The following is a 17718-nucleotide window of genomic DNA, read 5'->3' as shown; positions in this document are numbered from 1 at the left end:
CCAATGGAGAGGCAAAACTACAGTCACATTGCTTCCAAAAAAGCATGTCACCCATATGCACCCTCTCTCCCTCTGCTGACCTGTGTCTCTCTCCCCTATGGACGGAGCATCCATGATTAATACATGAACTGTGAGGACCCGATTCCAGGAAAGCAGAGGACACAATCTAAGCTTTCAGCCCTTCCTCACTCCCCCCACCGGCACCAACCCCCACACCACATTTTTCACTCTTGCTCCAATCACCCTACAGGCCGTAAAAATGTATCACTGACACAGATTGGGAAGGGGTGGGCATGGAGAGAGAGTATGTAAAACCGGGTTTAACATACAGTTAGCCTGACATACTGTGTGTGTGTGTGTGTGTGTGTGTGTGTGTGTGTGTGTGTGTGTGTGTGTGTGTGTGTGTGTGTGTGTGTGTGTGTGTGTGTGTGTGTGTGTGTTCCCCCAGTGCTCCTTCCACCGTTCCCAGAGCCCCGGTCCACAGCTTGCTGCGTAGCGCCCCTCATTGTCGCCGCAGAACAGCCAGGGATTTATTGTCAAGATGCGGCCTACACTGAAATTTATAGCCCTGGTTTAATTCAAGGCAGGGGTGATGGCAGTATACCGGTGGGGGTTAAGGCAAGTGGAATCGCTGAACCCGAAATAATGTTCTGCTGGCTGAATTGCGCCGGGGACTTTACCCTTTGAAGTGAACAGATGGAGTGGAGACAATTCTTAAATCAGACCTTTAGTCTATGCATCATTATTATACATTTGTGTGTGTGCTTCCTGAACTGTAGTAATACAACTAGGGTTAGGGTATATTTACTTACTAGAGCACAAGTAAAGAGCCTCTGATTGGTGGTTTGAAATGAGTGTTTCTCTCATAAGGGAGCTTACACTACGTCACCCAGTGTTTGAGAAAACAGGAATGAGAGGCTTTGCAATAAATGAGTAAATATGTACTTTTGTGTTGTGTACACAGGTCTCTTCTTCTCTCTAAGACAACGAAACCTATGGGGGTATAAGAATGAGCAGCGCGAGCTGACCTGTGCATTGCACCAATGTCAGGCCAAAACAACACACTCAGCCCTGCTCCAGCCACACTCCCTGAGCCTACTCCCAGCCTGCTAAAGAAACCCGGCTTGCATACTTAAAACAAGTCGAATACAACAGTTCATACCCATCCCTTTTTACTACAATCAAAACAAAGAGTATTTGTTTTGTTTTTTTCTTCTTCCTCATACTACCGTGTAACGATCGCACAATTAATGAAAAAGTGTTGGTCGCGCCTAAGCTAACCCAACAATTAAACAGACCCTGTTCACTGGCCTTTCAGCACATATATTTACATCATATACCATATTTTGAAAAATATATTTTGTCAAACATACACATACAAAAGTCGTGTTATATTCTGAAGCCCCCTTCTTTCTGTTACCACAGGGCATGAACAGACCTCTATTGATCGAGCCACTCTGGTGCTCCAAGCGGTGAACCGGCCAGGAGAGAGACTGGCTGAGGTAGCTGGAGGGGGGGGGGGAAGAGGTGTGTGGTTTGAAGGTTGTATTTCTGCCTGACACTCTAATAGTAAAACATATCGTCTGCTGCCAATACGAAGAGAAGGCAGCAACCCCAAAGGCCCATACTACGTCATCAGCTCTAAGGGCCTTTAAAGGGACAGACGGCTGTGAGAGGGACGACATATTCACTTCACAATCGGCAAATAGTATCCTACCTTCGCGAAGGGGAAATAACATAATTGGAAAAATAGACGGCTACCATGGCAACCTGTGTCGAGGCTTGCATTAGGCTTGACTGATTGGCCTTGGCTGCAGGCAATAAAGACACTAGAAACTAAACAGTGGAAATAGTTGCGGAGACAAAGAACAGTCTCCTTCGTATCTCGCGGCTGATTGGCCTACTAAAACAACTCTTAAAACAACTCCAAATTCATTTGTCTTCTGTGACACACTGCAAAACTCTCAGGAGCCATACTGTTTGTGAATCTTTAGAACAGGAGTACATAGAAAGCCCTCCGAGCGTCTTTCAATACATTAAACCCCCAGTTTAACTTTTCCCCCATTGCACACGTACGGACAGGCCTTCAAGGCACCGATTCTGGGCAGTAGGCTATAGGCCTTATTAACAAAAGTAAAACATGCAATGAAACTTTTTAATGAATCAGTATCTCATGAAAACGAAGTAGGTCAACAGAAACAGAGACAAACACAGCGCTTAAAGTAGCGACGCATCGCGGACTTTCAATCCTGCGTTATATCACATTAACGACGGATAGTTTCTATAATCCTGATGGCAAAGTTCAAATCACATCAGACACAATGAGCGACATCTCCACCCTGACTGTCCTTGGGTAACACTGGATTACTTAAAGTAAGATGTTGCCACAATTACATAAACAAATTAATTGAATCACTATATGTGGGTCAGTACGGGGCATCAGACCCCGTGTGGAGGATCGCGGTTCGGTGATAGTGCGGTTATGGTTAATAATTCGATGGGTGGTGGGGCTCTGGGAGTCTTTATTTGCCGACTTCAAAGACAAAAGTCCACATACACACAAAGGAAGGCAAGGACGCGAGCCTCGTCCGCACCGCTTTAACGGGGAGCTAGCTCGGCGGACGACGGAGGAATTCCTCCGATCGCCTTCATAATAACGCCGATTGCTCGGTTATACACGACATCTACACGGACCGAATCCCCTCCCGTGTGCTGGTATCATGTTTGGGCCGAAACCGGTTCTTTATATTCGTAAAAAACTCGCGATGCTGAGGCTAGCTCGATTAGCATCACGGAGTTTCTGCCTCTGGGGTATGCTCGTTTCTACCTCCACGTACACCGAGACGACGACGTCGGGGTTTCTTCGCCATTCGTTCCCATAAATAATCGGAAACAATCGCAGTATTGCAATTTTCCGATTCAGCACACCTCAAAACAACACCCATCAATCCCCAAACAGCCATCTTGGTGATAGTTACTGGCCTAATGCACCTGTTTAGTACGACACTTTAAGCGGCGGTGGCTGTTGTTTACAGTGTGCCATGATATTAAAAAAAAAAAAATCCGCGACTTCGATTAGTTCCACAAAGCAAACCAGGTCGTGGGGTTAACTCGAGTCACACTCAATACAAACACATTTTCCCATTTGATGCGACTCTCGTCCGTCGACCCCCCAAACCCCGGCCTACCCCGGTGCATAAAACGTGTGAGCCGAGGAGAGACTGCCTCGACCGCGTCCAGTAAAACACCAGCGACGCTCCGCTTCCCTTTAAAAACAACGCACGGCGCACTCACCGTGTGTTCGTATGGTTATAAATCCGACATCCAAGCAGCGCTGTAATTTGTAACAACGGCTGGCGTCGAATTGGCCGAAAAAACGCTTGTTTTAATCAACTTATTCTTCTTAGTTGTTTTCTTCACTTCCTGATTGAGACGCTGCCATTTTGAACAGCCGAACCCGATGTTTCCGCTGCTGACGTCACGCGGCGTCTCTTGTTGATTGTTGTGGGCCGGAGTGGACCTCACCATTCTGGCCCGAAATAGATAACACAAATCGGGGGGACGCCGGTTGCAGGCCGACGTTCAGGGCTGAACGGATGGTTATAGGATGCCTATGTAACATCGTTAAGATCATGCAATTAAAACCGTCCATTCATAATGAATAGCACTGTTATAAGGCAGCCCACATCACCATGAGGACGATAAGATGTGTGTTTTGTAGGGAAATACAACTGGCTATTGGAGATCAGTTAAAGTATGAGGCTGGACATCGTTTTATTAATGTAAATTCCTGGACTCTATAATACCATCATCTATAGAATTAGATCTTTCAGCAACTTTGAAATATCATAGGTCCATTATGGTTTAATGCCATTTGAAAAATATCAAATCCAATACATATATATATATATATATAATCAAATACATTTAAAAACAAAACGTAGTATATTCAACTTTCGCTTATTTAGACACGTCAATCATTTGTCATTTTTCTTCACATGATCAATTGGAGGCAATTGTCCTTGTAAGGAGTGGACCAATTCACTTTCAAAGAAAATCAGCAATTGATCATTATATGATGGGTCAAGAAAATATCCATCAGCTGTAAATATAATTATTATATACAGCCCTAAATACATCTCATAATCCTGTGCATGAAATGCTGTGTATTGTGAACAACAGTGAGGCTATGAATGGCTCTCATTGCTGTTAGATGAATCAACTTGTGGTCAAGTTGATCAACCAAGATTGATCAAAATGATTGTGAACAACATAAGGGGTGCACCATTGCAGACAGCTTTTGCAATGATGTGTTTCTTAGCAGCCAGTGATTAAAGCATTATTTGGAACGAGGTGAGGTAATTTAGTATTTTTTATTATAATATTTACGACTTTGGTTGTTATTCATTATTTCTTACCAATAAACTGCAACATTTTTTAAGCATAATAATATTTCTTCCTTTATTTCGGGCGACTTTTCTTATCCATCTATAAGCTCTGACTTATTGAACGATATGATTGGAAAGGCTCCAGTTGTTTCCAGTAAACAGAGTCACTGCTTTCCCGCTATTACAGTCCCCCTTTTCCCAACAAAGGATATTGTCTGTGTGTGTGTGTGTGTGTGTGTGTGTGTGTGTGTGTGTGTGTGTGTGTGTGTGTGTGTGTGTGTGTGTGTGTGTGTGTAATAGTTCAAGGTAGGGCACACGTCCAAGCTGGCAAGCTACAAGACATGACAGAATGCCATTTGTCGTCTCTGTCAAATGCAGATAGGGGTCAGATAGTGTGTTTTTTTCTCCTGCAGACAAGGCAGAAAATAAACGTAAGACTGAAGAGAAAGATAGTGGCAGTAAGGAGAAAATAGGCACGTTGGCATAGTTTATCATGATGGATAGATAGCCAGACAGACAGACAGACAGACAGACAGAAGGATAGACTGAAAGTGTCTGTCTGACTGATAGACAAATGGATAGATAGATAGATGGATCGATATAGATCGATTTAATATATTTGTTGTTATGCGAACGCCCGATAAAAAAGGACCTCGTTCATGCGATTTAAGTTTGCATTTGGCGCACTCTGCTGGACATATTTTGTATCATTTTACAGACCAGTGCAATATAAGGTTTATTCATCATCCAACACTTTCGAAAAAAAAAAATTTGAACCTAGTGACTGAAATTAAATCAGGGAAAAAGAGATTATCTGGTGTGATTTCACAAACCACATTACATGTAGGATTAACATGCATTGCAACATACAGTTGCAGTGTGACTTGTAAATAGGCCCGTTACAATGCAAGCTACAGCAGCCTGACTCTAATAAGATTTGCGTAAACCCCTGACCAAACCAACTTGCATAACCTTCCCCAAAGCGTCATAGTCTCCAATTCATTATTTTCTGTGTAAAGGCCATGTATGCTCTGGGCCAGACATTTGATGAATCCACCCACAGGGCAAGCAGCAGGTAAGTGAAAGAGCTGCCTTTTTTTCCAAAATCTTATCAAATTCTTGTTTAAGTTTGGGTCATATTACTTTTTCTCTTGTAACAGGAGCCACATTTGGGACTTTTTTTTCAAGTATATTAAAACTAAAACCCAATATTCTTCTTATTTCAGCGAAGGTTCTGATTCTATAGGGAGAGGGATTCGTGTTCGACAAGATGGAGACCATAGTTTTCTTGTTTTCATTTTCCGCCCTTGGCGTTCTTTATGCGATGAACAGCATCCCTGAGCTTCAAGAGTAAGTTTCTATCTTTTTGTCTTTCTTTCGTTCATTTTTTCCCTTCCTTTGCTAGAAGTAAATACACAAGAAACTCTTCCTCGGTTGCAGAGTCTGGGGATAAATAAATGGTCATCTTATACTATAACTGAACCAGCATAATAAGCCATGCAACGCTCCATTGAATATGTCATTGGAGATGGTATACTTAAAAACAACGTGCAGACGTAAAACATAAACTGCATTTAATTTCCAGCAAATGGTTGGAGTGGCTCAAAGTAAGCATCTGGCTTCAGCTTGCGGTAAACCCGATGCAGTAAAAGACTGATTAGTCTAAGTATTAGTACAACTAAAACGAGTTCATAAACCTCAGGAACTATGTGTCACGGTCAGTTCATCTGAAGTGCTCAAACACAATTAGTTGTTAATTGTTTTGGTTTAAACAATGGTATCTGACCCCTTGTTCGTTAATGATGAATCATATTGTTTTGCAAATTATGATAAATGGATTGCAACTGCAGGTTTGACACGTTACAACGTTGAATGGCTGGTATTTCGCATTTGTAAGGTCTTTTCTCTTTTGAATATCCCTGCTGGCTCTCCTCTCAGTGTGTGGAGGTTGAAAATCAATACAACCTGTGCAGAGGAGTTTGATAAATAGCTCCTGACACACAATGTGCCTTGTGCTTTTCCACTCTGCAAACAAACAGTATGTGTGCATAAATCTTTCTTATGCTGTTGAATCGCCGTGATGGCGAGGGAACTTTCCTTTCCTTTTCCTCTCACCACCTTTAGTTGGGCTTCCTTACATAATACACTTTCCAAATAAGCTGTTATTTTTGTGAGAGGATGATACCCTAAGCATATACATCTTCCCTCATTGCCCCACTACATGACTGGCAGTTTGTTTGTTCAGTTTGAAAATCCTTTTTTTTACCACTCTCAAATCTTACATTAAAAAAAAATCAACAATAAGCTTGTTAATAAGCGATAGGTAACTATGTACTGAAAGCAATCGAAATAAAGCTTAAAACCGACACAAAGCTTCAATTTATATTTGAGCTAGATCTCAATTCTCATATTCAGTTGACAAATGTGATTCAATAACGGTGGTTTTCTGTCCCAGGCCCTACGTGATCTTGGAGGTTGGAATGGCTGTTTTGGTGCTCGTATTTCTGTTCTACTTCCTCATAACTCGTGGCAACCCACCTAAAGACGTCTTATTCTTTGGTAACGTATAGAATTGTAATTCCTCACATACAGAATTTTATTTCCCAACATTGTTGAAGCGGCTTGAGACTTGGGATTTAAAATCCTTAACACTAGCAGAGAGGATTTCCAGAACCCTGTGTTGGATTTAAAAACATGAATTGTTCTCATTGTGTCACCATTTGTTATTCGAAAAGCTGCTTCCACTGTTCAGGGATCAGAGGAAAACTAAACCCGCACTGGCATTTGTGTGGCATGGGTGGCAGTTGAATAAGTCCTTTGGTTAATATATGTAATATAGCAGAGGGACATATACTTAAGACTTTATGCTGCAGTACAGAAACATTGGCACTCCAAGACAAACTAAATCATTGTGTTTAAGAGATGCTGGAGGTGACAGGTGCATAATGTAATTTAAGAAAGTCAGGTCATTTATAGCACAACTACACAATGGCTTTTACCACATTTTCCGAAATGGAAGCCACCCAAAGGGCATCATTTTTGGCAGAACTCCATCAACCATTTTTTTTAGCAATTCAGACCCCAGCAGTCAAGTCATCAATACCCACTCAAACCTGTCCCAATATGGCAATATCATTAGAGCAGAAAGTTGATTTGATTTGATTGTATATCACCACCCAAAACCATGCCAGTGATATCAAAGACACCAGGGGGGTATGAGCACAGTTTCTGGAGCCATACTCCCCCTCATAGTCTCCTGTTAGATGCCAAAGACATATCTCTCCCCCAAGGATTACACACCAAACAGTTCACATTACAGTAGATGTGTGTGTTTATGTCTTTCCCTGCAATAAGCGTTGTGTTGATTTGTGTACACATAATCCTGCCCATGTGTATGTGCCTGAAGGACAGATATAACAGAAAAGTGCTGAAAAGCTTTAAGCCTTGGTATTAGTTATGTCTATGTGGCAATAGGGCAGGAGAACTCTACAATGGCATTCTTCAATTTTATTATGTTACGCCTATTTCATTGTTTATGAGAATAGACTACATTTTCATCATGTGTAAATATGGAGATCAATCAATTTGCATAATTCATATTCTGATATATGACATTATAAAACTTGCCCTTGCAAAATAACATGTGGATCTGCTTGGACCTTGGACATATGAAAATGTCTGTTCTGTTCTTAGAAACTGGCTTGTTTCCAAGTACAACTCCTAGTACTCCAAGTGTGGCTGAGAGTGGCTGCCATGAATGATGTAGCCTATGATATACATCTGTGTGTGTGTGTGTGTGTGTGTGTGTATTGTGTGAATGTTTGCAATGAATGAAGGGTGGAATGAGTTTTTTATGATTAATGAGGCCCCTTTCTGGAGTAGCTCTCCCATTTTGTTGTACTGTAATTATTATTACAGTATTTTATTATTACAGTAATTATATTAGTATTGTAATTAGATGCAATGACAATGAAGGCATTCTATTATATTCCTAGTAGTGTCAACACAGTGGGAAGTCACTCTTGTCCACGTGTATCCTCATATGTTACTGTGGCGGCCCAAAAAGATAAGAAACTTCTCTACCAACCCACAATTAATTGCCAAGTGGATGGAGAGAAATGTTTCAAAGGAAAGATGTCAAATAATAGAAAGAAAAATACAATGAGGGTCCCAGGGGGGAAAAAAACCTTTCCAGAGAGGACAGGTGAAAATATGTGGTTGAAGATGTTTTTAAACTAATTTAGAAAACTAAAATAGAATTGAGTGGTCAGGCATGTGTTCTGCTCTTTTATATTTTGAAATAGACTGACGGAGCAGAATGGGTAATTACAAGGAATAGAGTGGCGCTTTCAATCACAGTCATTAGGACTACTGAATGGCATTTGTTCCACAGACGTAGCTAGTAGCAAGTGTTGAATTCCAGGGTTGAACTCCAGAACCACTTGAATAAAACCGCTTGGGATTGTGGATCAGAAAAAACACCCCCTGATTTCAAAGGAGTCTAGGACCAACAAAGTACCAGAAATTGAATGGAGTCGTGTATGATTATGATGTGATGGGCTGTGAAAGTCTTTCATTGAAATGAATGAACTTGTATAACCCACAGTCTTATTTTTTCATCTTGTTCTTTCTTTTTAGTGTTTGCCGTTTTCTGCTTCACGTGTGTCATCGACCTTATAAGTGCTTTGCAGCAAGATGGGGTCGTTTCTGGGTTCATGGAATTCTATGAGAAAACAGTAAGTCACCTTATGGCACACAGACAAAGTGTATTAAAGCAATTCAGATAGGTGAAGTGTTTGTATATACATGTATGTGTCCCTTCTGACAAATAAAATAAGTCGCTTTGAATAAAAGTGGCTGCTAAGTGCCCTGAATATAAATGTAAATGTAAATGTATGTACATACAAATAGTACAATATGCACTATTTAAGTTCCATAATAGATACCATGCGTTTCATTCTAGATAGAAAACTCAATCTCAAACTCAAGCTTTCCAAAAAAATCCATAAGGTATAAACTCTACAGGGACATGTGACATTTGGTGACATTTCATAGCCAGAGGCCTGGAAAACGATAATCACTAGATCTATATTTGATGTCTGTGTTCTAGGGGGAGCCGTACCTGGGCTCAGCCTATGCCATTATGATGTGCTACTGGGATGGGATTGTTCACTTCATCATGTACCTGATGATGATCAGCAGGATAACAGACAGGTAGGGGCATCCCCACTCCCCCCCCCGTCACTGCAGCCGTTACGCATCCTCCAACAAGGTATCTAGGGAAGCAATCAGAAATGTGAATGATGCGCTCCATCTTTATGTATGGAGGGGATATTTTGGTTTCGCTATACTCTCACGGTTCTGCGGATGGATTTCTCTCAGACCCCGGGTACATATTGACTTTGTTATGATGAACTCATGATTTAATCTCCCGGTCGACGCCTTCCTAACTCTTCTCTCTGATTCATCGGCCCTTCTGCATCAGCGTTTTACGGCCCGCCTCGCTCTATAGGCAATCCATAAACTCGACCGCAAATAAAAGAAGAGCATATTATAGGTTTATTGAAAGAAGCGCAGCATATTAAAAAAACATAATAAAAACTGAGTATAAAAAGATGAGTCTACCTCAGATCAGTTAGAAAGTACCCCTCCCTGAGTTCAAGAGTTTGGTGTGTAAAGTCAGATTGACTTCCAGATCCAGATCCAGCCATGGTGTGGAGCCATTGCCAAAATGAAATAAGATTCTGCAAAATACTCAAGACTCACTTGTTCAGAGTTCACCTAGACTCTGCATAGCCTCCCCCCTTACTCCCCAACACCCCTCTTACGCACTTATTGTATGCTGTACTTCCTTGCACTTAAAAATAGTACTTAGCATTGTGTAGCATGTTATCCTCGCTATCTTTGTTGCATACGAGGAATGGGTTAACCTAGTGATTGTTAGTGCTTGGCTCTTGGTTCTATGAACATCCTTTCTGTACAGACAGCGATATATTGTTTCTCTTTCTTTTGACCGATGTACTTATTGTACGTCACTTTGCATTAAAAGCGTCTGCTAAATGCCCTATATGTAAATGTTATGTGAATGCTTTAAATGGTGTCTTTTGTGTGAGTGTGATCTCCCTGACAGAACCGCTCTCAGGCTCAGAACAATTCACATCACTCTGCATTTGGAACTCGACATCAACCAGCTCAGCATTAATGGCTGTGGTTCTCCCTGTCCGTCCTCCCAGGAAGTCCTACCGTACCATGGGGCTTTTCTGGGCCGGCTCTCTCTGCGCCAACATGAGTGTGTTTATCGTTGGCATCGTCGCAGGTGAGCCTGGCTAATCCGCTACCCCCCTCGCCACCAGTCGCTCTCTCCGGGCTTTGGTCGAGCAACATTTGGGCCGCCGTAGCGCCCCCCCCACCGTTGCCCAACCAGTAAAATACACAACCAGCCTCGCTTCACCTTCCCAAGCTGCGACCAAAGCCCAGAGTTTGAGCATCTGTTCTTTCCGTTTTCCAAAGAGAGTTCAAGCTCACCTGAAGGCGATCGGCTCCTTGGTTTAGTCAGTGTAATAAGCATGTAGTGATGTGTCCCTAGTTTTTACAATACATGCTTGTTTTTAGGCATCCAGCTAATTTGAACCACCTAGATTTAGTGTGATTGTATGCAAGGAAGGTGTGCCTTTCTGGATGTGCACATGGGCCCGTTGATACCAATTAGGACCCGCGTGCCAACTTAATACCAAATAACCCCAGGTAATGGACAATGACACTGGATGATGCAGACCAGGGTAGGGCCCTCTTGTGGGCAGGTAAAGGGACATGAGAGATCTGGAAGCAAACCAGATGCTGTCACTACACTCAGTTCAGATTGTTTTACACAGATCATCAATTTTTATGACCTGGCTGGTCATATTCATATTCTTTATGTGACCTATATCTGACAGCAGTGGGTAGTGCTTGCTCTACTACACTTTAATAGCCTGCTTGCTTAGACAAGCAATAAGGACTTAACATCTGTCGATCCATCATCGACATCCCCAGATTATCGTGTCAGAAGAGTACCGGTGGCTCTACGGTGTGTGAAGATAGTGTTTGCCCACATCTTCTGTGAATTATGCAACCGACTCAAACGCCTCTATTTCGACCCTCGCCTGGAATACTAGAGCTTTGCTATAATATCCCCATTAGCTAACACAGTCTTTCATGTTTATACAACTGTCCTGCTGCCAGCCACCAATGCAGAGACATTTATGTTGCTGACATGAAAGACTGTGTTAGCTAATGGGGATATTATAGCAAAGCTCTAGTATTTCAGGTGAGGGTTGACATACTACAGCTTTGCTATAATATCCCCATTAGCTAACACAGTCTTTCTTGTTTATACAACTGTCCTGCTGCCAGCCACCAATGCAGAGACATTAATGTTGCTGACATGAAAGACACATGGTTTATGTGTGTGTCAGAAATGAAAAATCTAACTGATCTCACCCTGTATTGTGAATACTAAATTAAACACAAGAGAAGAGGAAATTAATCGATCACACCCAGAGGGATTTATCACATAAGATACTATCATGGTAGTGATTAAAATAATGCTTAAGACTTTCCGATAATATAACATGATAAATTAATCCATTCAAATAAGCCGGATTCTCCACATTTTGAATTTAACTTGTGGCACACGCTCACACCCCCACGCCCAGTCAGCTCTCTCTCTCTCTCACACGCACTGCTTCTACATTTTGGCAGGTAAATATGTGTTGGAAATCCGTCCAGCTTTCTGGATCAACTTTGTGTTCCTTCTGCTGCCGGTGTGGGCGACAGTCACCCTGTTCATCAGGGCCAAGGACAGACCGCTCATTGGTGGATACAATGTGAGTTTAAAACATCTTGGAGAGTATCTATAGACGTGTACTATATACATACACATACATACACGTTTGAATGTGAACATACTTTGACATGGACGTACGGCAAACAATAAGTGCGTACATTATGTGCCAGGATGTACAACACACAATAAGTGCGTAAGAGGGGCGGGGCGGTAAGGGGGGGATGCAGAGTCTAGGTGAAATTAGGTGAAACTGAATATAGTGCTCACTATGATCTTGACCTCTTTTGGTTTGCCTTTGGTGTCCTGCTGCAGGCCCACAACGTGCAGACCATGAAGCTGATCTGGCGCCCCCAGGATTTGGTGCTGGTACTGCTCCTGTTAGCCGCCATGGCTTTCACTCTCTTCAGAGGACTGGTAATAAATACAACAGACTCACTGAAGAATAACTGTTTACCTGGAAGTTTATTATATTAATTCTGCCTCTTTAACGTTTCATGCATACTGTTTAACGCAAATGCATGCATGCCATAATTGATCTATGGTTGTTGATGTGCTTATAAGTAGTGATTGTCAATGCGAGTATATTGAATTTGAAATGAGTTTTCTACATATACTGCTTATTCTGTTTGTACATGCACGTAGGTGGCTCTGGATTCCCCGCTAGAAGCCTGTTCCGTCTACCTGAAGCAATATGAGCCCTACCTGAGTGACCCTGTGGGCTTCCCCAAAGTCATGGTGGGATGTTATTTTTGAGTTTAGTTTTTTAACATGGCTGCTTAACATTGTGCATAGCATTAACCCTCCCAAGGTCTGTTATTCTGCAACAATAAGAAAAGGGCTAAGAGGCCTCATGCATTGTGCTCCATTGGATGTGTTTAAACAATGAAACTGTCTGTTGTTGCGACTGGATCTTTTTGGGTACGTGTGTGTGTGTGTGTGTGTGTGTGTGTGTGTGTGTGTGTGTGTGTGTGTGTGTGTGTGTGGTATGTGCGTGTGTCTGATTTCAGCAGTACGCAGGCCTGCCAATAGGTTATCCAAAGACCTTGTCATTGTCCAAACACAATTGCGTTTCATTGATCAGACAGGCGAACTGCATGCTGAGAGCTTGATAAGCTAATCCCTACCCAGCGCACCTATAACACAGCATCACACCGTGTGTGTGTGTGTGTGTGTGTGTGTGTAGCATTCAAAGCATGCCTTGTCTCACTCTGCTTCAGACGTGTGCATGTCTGTGTGTAGTTTTTGATTAGTGTGCGTGTGTGGTTATAGATAACTTGTGCATCCTGTGTGGATGTGTGGCTGAGGGAGGTCATGAGGGATTGGTGTGTCGCCGTCAAAGGGTTACACTGCTCTTGCGTTAAACCACAGTTTTAATCATCCACTGTGACGAGCTACATGTGACAGGTGACCGCGGAAGCTCTGGGAATGCACTCAAACCAAAGGCTGAAGGGCGTTTTTGATTGGCCCTCCGATGAGAGACGTGCATTTGAATTCATCTGCGCCCAAAGACTGGGATTAAAGGCAGAGCTCAGTGAGGTGGCGTGAAGCTGTTATACAGCAGCAGGAAAAATCCAGAGTACCTTTAATGTGCTTTTATTAAAAACATGTCCTTAGCGCTCAGTGTGAAGGAAATTGTTTTGACGTGCAAATGTAAAAATAAGAATAAAAGAGGAAAAAGACTCCCCCAGTAGCTTCTTTGCTAACTGGTTACAGCAATTAGGTTGCAGAATATGTCACATGTGTTAAATTGATTTTGACAAGTCCAGGAAAGATGGAACAAGCATTTGATCTGATTTTCAAAACAACAGTGGTTCCGTGCAGTGTAGCCTGAGTTTGACATTATCGGCGTGTTTCTCGTTTCATTGGAAGATTTGAAATCAGGTTACGACCACAGTTCTGATCTGCTACATGCAAGAATTCACAGCAGATCCTTTTTTTAGTTGAGTGGAGTTTCAATAATCAGATTCATTGAGCATTCATAAGTCCAAATATTTCAAATAATACTTGTATCTTAAAACTCTATCCGACTCTGACTGTGCAATGGTTTAGATTCAACTCCAAGAGGGCTTTTAGATATCATATGATGTGTCATAATGAGGATATATTATGTACTTTCCATGTACAATTCCGGTATTTTGAACATTGAGCCCCCTTTCTGGTTTGTCTATGATGAAATAGAGAAATTTTGACTATTGGTCCTGTCTCATGTATTTGGCTCATTTCAAATCGCCCCTGCCTGCTTCAGAATGGTTGGTTACGGGCATTCACAAACCTGTCCTTAAAACAACCCTAAACGTTTGTTTTCAGAAATGTGCAACTCACTGAGTGGTTAGTGGTGTTTGTTGATGTTCCAAATCAAACATCGTAGCGAAATACAGTTTCTGTCGTGTTTTATTTGGCATTTTGTAAATCCTGTTGAAACAGAAACCGGACCGGAGCCAGAAACAGAAAGGGGGCTGTTTATGTTTGGTTGTAGTCTTGTCGCTCTACTAGCCCTACTGTTGAGACGGAGAGCGAAAAAAATACTACAAAAGCCTGCTATTGCTGCTAGTTTGACCGGTATTTTGAACGCTATTCTGCTGTTTTCCTGCAGATGCTGCACATCCTTTTCTACGGGCTGCCCCTGTTGGGCTCCTTTGTCTATGGCCTCCTGAAGCCTGGGTGTACATGGATGCCAGACTGGACCACGTTCTTCTCAGGGGCTTTGATCCAGGTAAGACCACCAGGGGACAGCCATGGCAATCCCAGCAGCTCAGACTGCATACTTCCAAGTAACCAATCTTGTATAAACCGTATACTATTATCTCCACCTTGATTTCCATCATTTGCTTCAGCAGACTCCTGGCGCTATAAAACACACAGTCTGTGCAATGCAATCTTCTCCATTTTAAATTATCCATAGACAAATGAGTATGATGAAAAGAGACAAGAAGTGGCTTTATGGGCTTTGTGGGGCCGTGGAAATAAAACAATTTGTCCCATCAATTGGGCTGGCAAGCAAATCCATATTCACTACGAGTTCCCTGTGAAGGGTAAGTGTACAAGTGTTTTAAGGTCAAAACAATTAGATATATATTTTTGTCAAAGCTTTCATCGAAGCAACATACAAGTGAGACTAAGAGCAGCCAAGGCGTATCATCCACACTGAACCACGCTACAACCAAGTCTCAAAATAAACTAGACGGGTGTGGAATAGCTGTGTGCAAAAACAGGACAAATTTTATAAATAAGATGTATGAATGAAAAATTATGCAACATGCGTGGGTGCAGAATCAGATCCAGAGACTAGTCGCATCAAAGAGCTGAACTCGATGAGGCCTGCTACAGGGATCTCCGCAGGGGGAGCCAGCCAGAGGTGCAACATACCTCGCTCAGCTTGGGTGGATACCAGACGTGCGGCTGCATTTTATCAATCACTTGTAGAAGTCCTAACAGCCCGCACTGTGGCAACAGTTGCGCCGTGAAATGACTAGCGGCTGGACCAGATCCCATGCCGACGCCACCGTCAGGAGCAGTCTAATTTCCCCCAAGAGTAAATCTGCACGTTGGCGGGGGACAGACGCAACGCGGCCAGCCCAAGTTAGCGCAAACTTTTTTAGTAGCTTTGCCGCCTGTTAGACAGTCCCTGTGACACCGTCTAGGGACGGGAGCTGAGGCTGATGGATCTTGTTGACCACGAGTTCTCCACAACATCGACTACGGGCATGTCCACAAGATGCTGGGTAACACTGTGTTTGTGTCCATTCTAAATAATTCACCAGTATTGGCACAAACACTCTATGTGTCTTCTCTCTTGCGATTTAAGTTTACTTTAGAGAGTCGCCGATGTTTGTTGACGTCACAATTATACATCACTGTTCTCAGAAATATACGCTTTGCCTGTCCAAATGGCAACGCAAGAACAGCATTTTGAGATGAATCCACTTAAAAGGCTTTTTAGAAGGTGGAAAATGCCAGCTTGTGGCTACCGAATGCATTTACACACTTAGCTGGTGTGTGGACATGGCCTGAGGCCGTTTCTCTCAAGTGACCATATTGCAAATCAGTCTGGTTGGAATGTGGATGATTATTCTGTAGGAGATTGATATCAATTTATTTAAACACAGAATTGGCTTGACATTCGTGTCAACAGCACAAAGTGTTTCAGACAGGGAGGGCAGGAGGGAGGCTGGTCTGTAATTCAACCCATCAGCAGAGTGGGCTGTGTGATGGCTTTTCGTAGTAGTGCGGTTTACCTTCAATGCGGCGGGGAATGCACCTGTCACAAGTGATGTGTCTCTACCTTCTACCCACAACAAGACGGATAAATCAGTATTTATCTGTGCTTGTCCACATGGACCACATGACCTTCACTACTTTTGACGAATAAGCTGTTTTAGCAGACAAAGGGAAGGGGCTAGCGGTGAACTCGGATGTGCTTTATAAGTGGGAGCAGGTGGGGATTCAGGCCTCTTGCTTATGAACGCCTGCAGGTAGGTTGTGGACATTAGTGGGGCGTCGGTACACAGTAGCCACGGCACTCTCCTGTCCTTGCAGTTACATAATTTCAGCCTCAACCATCTAATCCCCCCCCCCCCCCCTCTCTCTCTCTCTCTCTCTCTCTCTCTCTCTCTCTCTCTCTCTCTGTCTCTCTCTCTCTCTCTCTCTCTCTGCAGTGCCAGTGGGCCCATATCGGGGCGTCCCTCCATTCACGCACCTCAGCTCCGTTCCGTATCCCCGGCGACTCGCTGTGCTGCGTGTTGATGGCCAACGTTCTCTACGCCCTGGTCCCCATCCTGGTGGCCCTGCGCGTCCACAGTAACCCCTACTTCTTCCTGAAGATCGCCCCCTTCCCAGGGCAGACAGGCCTGCCCAACAGTGAGGAGAAAGACACCAAATACAAAGATAAATAATGGTTCAAAACGATTCTGAGGGGGGAACTGTGTGTAGTTATGGTGGCCTTGTGCCAAAATAAAAGATTTGTTTTGCTCAACCGTTTTGTACCGTTTTTCTCCTTTGTTGTAGGAGTGTCATATGTGTATGGAGTGGAGAGCAAATACACATGTCATACAGCAAGAGAGAGAGAGTGTGTATGTGTGTGTTTGTGTGCAAGGGGATCAACACTATACACATTTACATTTACATTTACATTTAGAGCATTTAGCAAACTCTTTTATCCAAAGCGACTTACAATGAGTACATCTTTCAGATGAAAGAGAAACAACAATATATCGCTGTCGTTACAGTACGGATGTTCAGGATCAGAATCAGAATCAGAATCAGCTTTATTGGCCGAGTATGCACACATACAAGGAATTTGAGGGTGGTAGGGTGGACACTCTCTCAGACAGTAGACAATAGACATACAAACAAACATACACATACATACGCACACAATATAGAAATTTTCCACATAGGGAAGTTCATAGAACTAAGTGCCAAGGACCTACAATCGCTAGGTTAACCCATTCCCCGTATACAACAAAGATAGCTAGGATATGATGCTACACAATACTAAGTACTATT

At 42.8% G+C, this 17718-nt stretch overlaps 2 protein-coding genes across 2 annotated transcripts in view; one reads left to right on the top strand and one right to left on the bottom strand.

The window, feature by feature from the left end:
* sbno2b (strawberry notch homolog 2b) overlaps window positions 1-3432 on the bottom strand; it is a 57312-nt gene extending 53880 nt beyond the window's left edge. The window contains exon 1 of the mRNA XM_084473256.1: window positions 3295-3432. The gene's annotated coding sequence lies outside the window, so the exon portion shown is untranslated. The remainder of the gene's footprint in view (window positions 1-3294) is intronic.
* Window positions 3433-5658: 2226 nt separating this feature from the next.
* tm6sf2b (transmembrane 6 superfamily member 2b) lies at window positions 5659-17105 on the top strand (the record flags this gene model as incomplete). The annotated part of the gene is made up of 10 exons (XM_084473297.1): window positions 5659-5738; window positions 6844-6947; window positions 9027-9124; window positions 9499-9602; window positions 10622-10704; window positions 12129-12253; window positions 12526-12627; window positions 12856-12948; window positions 14807-14926; window positions 16869-17105. 10 exons carry the CDS (start codon window positions 5659-5661, stop codon window positions 17103-17105), a joined length of 1146 nt encoding a protein of 381 aa, XP_084329423.1.
* Between the last annotated feature and the right edge of the window lie 613 nt (window positions 17106-17718).

This window comes from Micromesistius poutassou, assembly GCF_964030765.1.
Source record: "Micromesistius poutassou genome assembly, chromosome: 9".
In the NCBI taxonomy this organism is placed as follows: Eukaryota; Metazoa; Chordata; class Actinopteri; order Gadiformes; family Gadidae; genus Micromesistius; species Micromesistius poutassou.
Note: the sequence above shows the minus strand (reverse complement) of the source record. Positions and strands in the feature narration are given on the sequence as shown.